The 9,856-nt window shown below is 41.4% G+C and overlaps 1 protein-coding gene across 1 annotated transcript; it reads left to right on the forward strand.

Annotated features, from left to right (window-relative positions):
* The first annotated feature begins 439 nt into the window (after positions 1-439).
* On the forward strand, positions 440-1,393 carry LOC101114385 (olfactory receptor 52M1). Its single transcript, XM_004016263.5, has one exon. It carries the CDS (start codon positions 440-442, stop codon positions 1,391-1,393), a length of 954 nt encoding a protein of 317 aa, XP_004016312.3.
* The last annotated feature ends 8,463 nt before the right edge of the window (positions 1,394-9,856 follow it).

Below are 9,856 nucleotides of genomic sequence, written 5' to 3' on the forward strand. Positions count from 1 at the left end.
AATAGACTCTAGAGAGTTCCAGGGGGCTGTCACTTTATCTTTCAGCATCAATCTATCTCTTATCAATGGAGCCTTCACTCTGAATCTTGCCAATGCAACTCTGAGAAAGACCTACAGAGTTACATGAGTAAACAGTCACCTGTCTGCCTTAATTTTTATTGATGCCATAACAGTACTCCTTGAGTCATACTGCATAAATATACACCTACATTCCATTTAAATATGTATTTTGTCTTGTGTTTGGTAAACTCATGGCATAACACAGTAATAACCTGCTGTGACATTATTCTGTAACTTCAAAGAAATTTTATAGAATCTTATATAGTCAGTGAGCCTATTCATTATTATAGGACCTAAGAATATTCTTTCCTTATTTCTGAGGGGAAAAAGCTCTATCATATTTTGGGACAAAAGTGAGAAAGTGCATTTGTAACTAGCCATGCTCACTTTTCATAATGTCTGCTTAGCACCCAGTTCCTTCCAGCTGACTGGCATTCCAGGACTGGAGTCCCTGCATACCTGGCTCTCCATCCCCTTCAGCTCCATGTACCTGGTAGCTGTGGTGGGAAATGTCACCACTCTGGCTGTGGTAAGGGTGGAGCATAGCCTGCACCAGCCCATGTACTTCTTTCTGTGCATGTTGGCTATCATTGACCTGGTTCTGTCTACTTCCACTATGCCCAAACTGCTGGGGATCTTCTGGTTTGGGGCTGGTGATACTGGGTTGGATGACTGCTTGGCTCAGATGTTCCTCATTCACTGCTTTGCCACAGTGGAGTCAGGCATCTTCCTTGCTATGGCTTTTGACCGCTATGTAGCCATCTGCAACCCACTCCATCATACCACAGTGCTCACTCATACCATGGTGGGATGTTTGGGGATGGCTGCCCTCTGCCGGGGTGTCCTCTACATTGGACCCCTGCCTCTGATGATCCGCCTATGGCTGCCTCTTTATAAAACCCGTGTTATCTCCCACTCCTACTGTGAGCACACGGCTGTGGTCACCTTGGCATGCGGTGGCAGCAGGATCAGCAATGTCTATGGATTGAGCATTGGCTTTCTGGTCTTGATCCTGGACGCAGTGGCCATTACTGCCTCCTATGTGATGATTTTCAGAACCGTGATAGGGCTGGCTACTCCTGAGGCCAGGCTGAAAACACTGGGGACATGTGGTTCCCACATCTGTGCTATCCTGATTTTTTATGTTCCCATTGCTGTTTCTTCCCTCATTCACCGATTTGGTCACCAGGTGCCCCCTCCAATCCACACCTTGCTGGCCAACTTCTACGTCCTTATTCCTCCAATCCTCAATCCTATTGTCTATGCAGTCCGCACCAAGCAGATCCGGGAAAGACTTCTCCAAATTCTCAAGACAGAAACTAAGATCAAATGACTGATGCTTCTCTTAAATAGGCTCATGGAGAAAGAACTTACATATGGTGGGCAGTTTCCCATTTGGGAACTCCAGAGAGTCTGAGATGTTGGGTCCTGTGTTCTCTGGGTTTTGTAATTCCAAAGGAATGCTAAAAAAGGAAGTACAGACTTGTGGTTGCCAACAGGGAAAGCATGGGAGAGGGAGTAGGAGTTTGGGATTAGTACATGCAATTTATTATGTATAGAAAGATGAACAAGGTCCTACTGCATAGCTTACGGAACTATATTCAATATCCTGATAAACCATAATGGAAAAGTATAAGAATGTGTATACATATGTATGGCTGAATCACTCTTGTACAGAATTTAACCCTGTAAATCAAGTATACATCAATAAATTTTAAAAAGATTGTACAGCTCTCAATTCTCAAGTATAGGTGTTTTTTCTACTTACTAAAGTATATTTAAGCTATAGAGATGGAAAAACAATGACAACATCAGTAACACAAGTAGCAGTGTTTATTCAGCACTGAATTCTTACAAATACCCAGATATTTTCTGAAGTAGGTTGTATTGTTCACATTTTAAACACAGAGCAGAATACTTGCTTTGTGAACTATACAGAGCTTGACCTGCCTAGATCAAATGTCCTGTTTGGAGTTTATAATATATTGTGGTGTTACAGAATATTACTTACTGGCTTCAACACTTAAATCCTAAAAACTGGGTCATTTTATCAAAGTGGGCTTAGCTGCAACAAAAGCATTTTCTCATCTAAGCATTTAACAAATGAGATGCTGTTGGAAGTTGTATTAAAAATAAGAAGCATTCTAGAAGAAGACTGACTTGTAGGTCTGTTAGGTATGAGGAATACCACTCATGAAAGAATGGCCTAGAAAAGAAAAAATCAGCTCAGAGCAGGACAATGAGTCTAGAAAATCATGTCTCAGCATTGCCCTCATATCTTCCCCAAGGCTGCTCAACAAGGGGCCTGAAGCATGTGAGGACTCCATGGAAAGGAAATCCTTGCCCTTGCCACAGAAACTCTCATTAACCCTGATCCATCTGTAGGATCCCTGATCAAAATATGCTGTTTAGACAGATCACAAAATAAAGGGATGTGTGCTAGCATGTCTAGAAGCACTGACTTTACCCTCCGGATTAAATAGCAGCCCAATATCTAGAAAATGGCTAATGTATAGCACTTAGCTATCAATTCAAAAAGTCACTAATGTAATTCTTACAACCCCACTGTAAGGGCAGAAATTACTGTTCCTTGCAGGTGAGGAAACTGATGCTCGCAGAAGGGACATAAACCCAGAAGTGAACTTGGGGAGTTTTGAGAGGTTTAAAAAAAAAAAAACCTAGAAATTAAAAGATGTTTGCTTCTAATGTTAAAGCTTTTAGCCTTTTTAATCCTCCTTTACTTCATTTGGGAAAGAGCTGAAGACTACCTTCCAACGTCAGATGTATATGTGCTCACTCAGTTATGTCTGACTCTGTGACTCCATGGTCTGTAGCCTGCCAGGCTCCTTTGTCCATGGGATTCTCCAGGTGAGAATACTGGATTGAGTTGCCATTTTCTTCTCCAGGGGATCTTCCCAACCCAGAGCCTGTGTCTCTTGGGCTTCCTGCATCGGCAAGCAGATTTTTTACCACATTCTTCAACGGTTTTCCAAGGTCAGATGATTGTGCATTTAACATTCCCAACACAACAGCCATTAGCTACAACCATTATTCTCAGAAACTGGAAAACACAGATCTCCAAAGCAATCTCCTTTCAGAGCAACAGGGGGTACAACTGGATTCTATCAATGTCCAATGACAAACTCCACAATTCCATAAAATAAAATAGGCAAGAAGATGTTGAATATACTAAGCTTCATGTATACAAACTATCACTGGGCCTGATATAAATGGAAGTAGTCAAATGCAAAGAAAAGATCACTTCATGAGAATCAGAAAACATGACTTTCAGTTTTGCTTTGGCTATCCCAATTAATTGGAATAATTCCACTTAATTTGAATAACTGGGGTTATCTAGAATGTGTTCTAATTTAGTTTGAATTACATTCATATTTCCTCTAGCATCTCCAACTTCCATCCCATCACTCCATCATGGCATTTATTGTTCCTGAATCTTATGTCTGAGTTTGAAGTTAAATACACTTAGCTGTAAATGAAGAGGCAACCATGAGCAAAGTTCTGTTTTACTCATTCCCACCATGGTTGGGGGCCAGGGGAAAATGTTTAAAGGGCTCTCCGGGACATTTCTGTGGAACACAAGAAAGGGCTAGACTCAGAACTCAGAACCACCTCTAAGACTAGTTTTAATATATCATCATACCACCAAGTTAACCTCAGGAGAAAAGTTAGAAACATTCTCCTTCAGTGCAGAACATTTTCTGAGAATATCCTCAAGGGAGTTAGACAACTTGAACCCAACTTATGGCATTCTTCCTCTGGAATTCAGGCTAGGAAGCGTGTTGGTGGCCATTGACAATGATACATACTTATTCTGGGTGTAGATTTGCCTTTCTTGCCAACAGAGCCTTGGCCAGCACTCCTATTTGAGGGCTTCCTGAGTGCGATTCACAGGCAGGACATCCCCCATGACACAGTACTCAAAGAATAGACACTTCAGACAAGCAGGATAGGGCTTGTCCTATCCTGGGACCTACTGGTAGTATTACATTTCCTCACCAGCCAGAAGCAGCTGGCCTCACAGAATGCCAGAGCCATCTTCTTAAAACACAGCTAAAAAGCAGTTCAACAGGCAGCACTTCACAGGGCTCTTTGCAGAAGTAGAGTCCCAACCTTTAGAACATGGCCTATGAACTGAACCAGACCTCTGCATGGTGCTAGCTCCCTAATAGAAAGAATCAGGAATCTAGGAACAAAGGAGTAGATGCAAAAATATTCCATGTATCACTCCCAAAGATCTACTAGGGGAGTTTTTCTTCCTTTCCCTGCAAATCTTCATCCTACAGGATTGGAAGTCATGGTCCTCAAAAGGTGGTAGACTCTTGCCAAGATACAGCAAGGGTTCTACTGAGTTATAAGTTACAGCTTACCATAAGGCTCCTCTGGACCCCTATGTCCAGGAACAAATAGCTGAGAAGGGAAATTAACATACTGGCAGGAGTAACTGAATTGACAAGAGAGGACTATTTATAGAACGTGTGCCAGGAAAAATTTGTATGTGCAGAAGTCAGGTCATCCCCTGGGGCATTTTGTCATGTTCCCTTAGTTAATTGCAACCATGAGTGTACATATGCAATAATCCCCAAATAAGAACCTGAGTAAGGTTTCAGCCCCCTCAGGAATGAAGGTCTGGATCACTCTATAGGCAAGCCATCAAGATTCATGATGTTGACAGCTAAGGGTGAAGGGAATTCCAAATAGGAGAGAATGAGTTAACAGTTGTGGCTCTTGAGCAGAATTTTAGAAACTGGGGCTACAGAGTTTATCCATAGCAAGAAAGGCCTGTGGAAACTATGGTAAAACGTCTCCTAAAATCTGAAGTAGATCTGTGCAGCGTAAGAATGCATTGTAATGGCCATAAAACAAATGCATTTCAGATTTTACTGCAAGGAGCATATCTGATTGACAGCCTCAGTCATTGTGCTCTGGAGTTTATGGCATTGCCTAAGCTCTGGTTATGAGCTGCTTCCAACCATTGGATGAGGACAGCGCTAATAAGGCACAGGTCTATTGTAGTGCAATACTGGATTCCTCATGAGCTCTGTTGGCTCATGATACAGCTTTGCCAAAGTGGTCTTAGAAATGATAGCTTATGGTGAACTATGTCAGATTCATGATCTCTGAAGATTTAGCTTCGGGACCAGAGACCAGTCTCGATCACTCAGGTCTTTTGTATGGCAGAAGTTTTATTACAGTGAAAAGAGACAGAGAAAGCTTCTGACATAGACATCAGGAAGTCAGCAAAGAGGGCCTCTTGGCATTGGCAAGTTGGTATAAACCCCCAACAAGTCTCCCCTTTCTGGGGCTGCCTTCAGTCATTACAAATCACCATGCAACTGCAGAGCAGGGCCCATCACTTGCTTCACAAAGAGCATGTCACTCAGGTACACAAGGACACCATAGAGTTAATAAAGTAGAAAACATATACTGAAAAAGCAGAGAGGCTAGAGCTCCAAGAGGTCTTACCATGTCCTGAAGATCCTGGACAAGCCCCCAAGATGATAGCTTATGGTGAATGGTATCAGATTCATGATCTCTGAAGAAGATTTAGCTTAGGGACCAGGGACTAGGCTTGATCACTTAGAGCTTTTGTGGAGCAGAATTTTATTAACGTGAAAAGGGACAGAAAGGTTCTGACATAGATATCAGAAGGGAGATGGAGAGTTCCCCCCTCCCTAGTCTTAGCAAGGGAATTATATAGTTATTATAATAAATCAAAAGAATGTCTCAAGGTTGTAGAGATCTTACCAGACCCATTCCCACAGTTTGCATTTTACCATATCAGGATTAGTCAGAAGGTTTTCAAGAAGGAGAAACTGTCCTCAAGCAGGATACATTCTTTTTACATAATCCTTAGGAATGAATGTAGAAAAAAAAAAAGTTTGTCCTTTCCTCCTCCTTGAGAATTCCAGACCCCTATCTCCCCCTTGTGAGCCCCAGATCCCTTTCTCCTTCAGGGACCCCAGACTTATCAACCTGCCTAGGAACTGACTCTCTCATTAATACGCTCAAGTCTAAGACTTTTCTCTTTCCTCCTTCCCTCCCATATCATAACTGCATTGGGATTTCATGGTTCCTCCAGCCTCAGGATTCCTCTCTCTTACTTCCTGAGCATTTAGATGTGTCTACTTCTGACACTAATTTAATGTACCCTCAGAGTGCAAATTCTAATGCAAGTATGGCAACTCCAACTGAAAAATCAGCTTGTGTTCACAGGTCAGTCCTGTGGGGAAAGCTAATACCTCTGACTATACACCTGATGGAGAAAATGTTTACATACTGAGATATAGGGAAGTTTTTTTGGCTTATACATGGTTCAGCTTGAATACGGTGTGAACTCAAACCACTTCATTCATGACCTATGAAACACACAGCACATGGCCTTTAACCATTAAGGGGAAGAATGTCCATTTCAAAGCAAAGGATGACTCCCTTCCTGCGGTTTTCATGTTAACTCTCCTTCAAAGGTAAAGTTTCCTTCCCAGACACCAAGGCTCTGTTGTCTCACTGTATACATACATACTGTCTCTTTTGAAACTTTGAATATTTGCATGTCACATTTATACCTTATCAGATCAGAAAAAGGAACATGAAACTATGTGGAAACACAAACTGAGCAGTTTCTTGTATGGAGAGGCTATCTCCTAGGCTACAGTCCTCAGTTTGGCTCAAGAAACTCTTTCCTGTTTAAAGTTGTTTATTACATCTATCAATAAGCTCCTGATGAGATTCTTCTCAAAGACTGCTCTCAGACCTTGGAAAATGAAAGCTGTGTAACTGTCACAATCCTCAATACCTAGATTACCAATGCTTTTTTTCCTTACCCTGAAACAGAAAACAGGAGGGATTTTCTAGTGCAGATAAATCTGAAGGATGTTGTTTCAAAAGTGTCCTCAATGTCCTCAAACATTCAAGCTCAATATATAACCAAAGCAGAGCAGCTACCTTGAACTTAACAGGCATTTTCACCATTCACTTGGTGACTCAGCTGGTAAAGACTCTGCCTGCAATTCGGAAGACCTGGGTTCAACCCCTGGGTTGGGAAGATCCCCTGGGGAAGGAACCACTACCATTCCAGTATTTTGGCTGGAGAATTTCATGGAGTCACAAAGAGTCAGACACCACTGAGTGACTTTCACTATTCACAATGCTTTATAACAGGGGTCCCAAACCTCTGGGATCTAATGCCTCATAATCTGAGGTGAAGCTGATGTAATAAAGTGCACAATAGATGTAATGCTCTTGAATCATCCCCAAACCATCCCCTACCCTGTCCATAGAAAAATTGTCTTCCAGGAAACTGGCCAATGGTGCCCAAAAGCTGGGGATCACTGCCTTATTAGAAGGGAGGCAGTTACAAGAATAGCTTGAGACTGCTCTAGACTTGCAGATTGAGGAAACTGAGCTGAGACAATGTCAGTTTTCCCCATAACAGCTTATTTTTAAGTGTCTGGTTACTACCATTGAGTTACCACTTTGAGTTTTCATTCATAAGTTGCTCCTCCCTCTCACTCCCACCTGTTGTACGCAGAACATATGGGAAGAGAGTATAAAGGATATATTACTAACTGCTTGGCCCTTGTCAGGACAAGACTTCTGAACAGCTCTGGATTTTTAGATGAAGCAGACTAAAATACTGCTGAAGGTACCTCAGCAAATTGTGTGGATGACCAATGTGAGTTGTTTGGACTTTCTTCTGACATGGAGGCCTCTTTCTCCATCTGTTCTCAGAGGTTTGCCCTGTCTTCATCTCTACTGAGCCTACTCTGAAAGTACCTGTTACTTATTTAATAGCTATTACCTAAAGGAACACTCAGCCCCAAACCTAAACTTTGATATTAGAACATTTATAACTCATAGAATGATCTTCACCCATTTTAGTTCACAACCACAAGTATTAGTGCCCCCAGCCTTCTTATACTGTTAGGACTGACAAGTTACACAAGGACATTTCTGCCCACAAGTCTGCTTTCTATTAGTAAGTTTTTTTCTTTTGTTTTGTAGGGAAAGGGAAGATTTACTGTCTGTCTGTGCTTCAGACTCTTCATCCTAGCTTGACAGCTGCATTTTAGAATTCTCAGCCTCTATAATTGCATAAACCAGTTCCTTGTAATAGCTTTCATATGCTTACTTTATTGAACCTGTTCCCTGGGGAACTGAGTTATCCACAATACGGTAACTATAATAATTTAAATCGCATGCCCACACAGAGCCCTTTCTATTTTCCATCTGCTCTTGAACTTCTCTCAATCCAGATAAGTCCCTATGACCCCAAATACCCTATGCTGGTCTTTTAGGATGAGCAACTTTTGATTCCCCTTTTTCCTCTTGATTGAGGACCAGTTTGGTGGAGAGGAAACTAGGAGGACTCCCAATTTTCTGAGACTCAAGTGTAGTTGTTTGTTTTCATTAAAAGTGTAGGAATTTTAAGTTTATACCTTTAACACACTGTGTATGTTAACTGGATTTGTTCTTTGGTTTCTAGACCTCTCTCCCTTTGACCTTGCAAGTTCAGATTTAAGGAAGTCACCTATTGACTTCAAGCACCAAAGGAAGGAGTCTATTATCCCTATTCATTCAACACAGGTTTCCCAATGAGGACACTGAGATCAACTTGAGATTTCAATGAGGACATTGAGATCAACTTAAGCCCAACAAGATTACCCAGCTGTTGAGACAGATGTCTACATGGTAGAAAGTTCTTTTCCTTTTTAAGAAAATTTTATAACTTTTTACTTTGTATAGAGGTGTAGCCAATTAACAAACAATGTCATGATAGTTGCAGGTGAACAGCGAAGGGATTCAGTCATACATATACATGTGTCCCTTCTCCCCCAAATTCCCTTCCCATCCAGCCTGGTATATAACATTGAGCAGAGTTCCAGGTGCTATATAGTAGGTCCTTATTGGTTATCCATTTTAAATATAACAGTGTGTATATGCTCATCCCAAACTCCCTAACTACCCCTTCCCCATATACTTTCCCCTGGAAACCATTAGCTCTTTCTTTTATTTTTTATCTTTTTTTAATTTTTATTTTTATTTTGCTTTACAATACTGTATTGGTTTTGCCATACATTGACATGAATCCACCACGGATGTACATGCGTTCCCAAACATGAACCCCCGTCCCACCTCCGTCCCCATAACATCTCTCTGGGTCATCCCCGTGCACCAGCCCCAAGCATGCTGTATCCTGCATCGGACATAGACTGGTGATTCGATTCTTACATGATAGTATACGTGTTTCAACAACCCAAAACCTGTGGGACACTATAAAAGCAGTGCTAAGAGGAAAGTTCATAGCAATACAGGCATACCTCAAGAAACAAGAAAAAAGTCAAATAAGCAACTAGCCCTTTCTTGAAATCTGTCTGTCTGTTTTTTAAGTTCATTTGTATCATATGTCTTTTTAGATTTCACATATAAGGGATGTCATGTAATACTTCTTCTCAGACTGATATTTCTGAGTCTCCACATTTATAGTGAGGCAGTGGTTTCAGAAATAGCTCATCTCATGAACTTCTGAAAAATGTTGGAATAACTTATTGCTGAATGAGGACTCATGATCAGCTGTGAAGGCTGAGCAGAATGGCAATTGGGTACATAACTAGATTGCATAACCATGTCATTCCCCAAACTCAGTCCATCCTATGAGTCTGTCAACCAAATTCCATGAGCTGGTTCAATTTTCCTGCTAACTGGCAGAGTAACTACCACATTGTCAATGTTAATTTGGCATTGCTTCCTGGAGTAGAAGGATTCTTGGACATATAGG

The sequence above is a fragment of the Ovis aries genome, chromosome 15 (genome assembly GCF_016772045.2).
Source record: "Ovis aries strain OAR_USU_Benz2616 breed Rambouillet chromosome 15, ARS-UI_Ramb_v3.0, whole genome shotgun sequence".
Taxonomy (NCBI): domain Eukaryota; kingdom Metazoa; phylum Chordata; class Mammalia; order Artiodactyla; family Bovidae; genus Ovis; species Ovis aries.

Bases quoted from the DNA above. Each gene is read 5' to 3' on its own strand.
- LOC101114385 (XM_004016263.5), top strand. From the start codon at position 440: ATGCTCACTTTTCATAATGTCTGCTTAGCACCCAGTTCCTTCCAGCTG.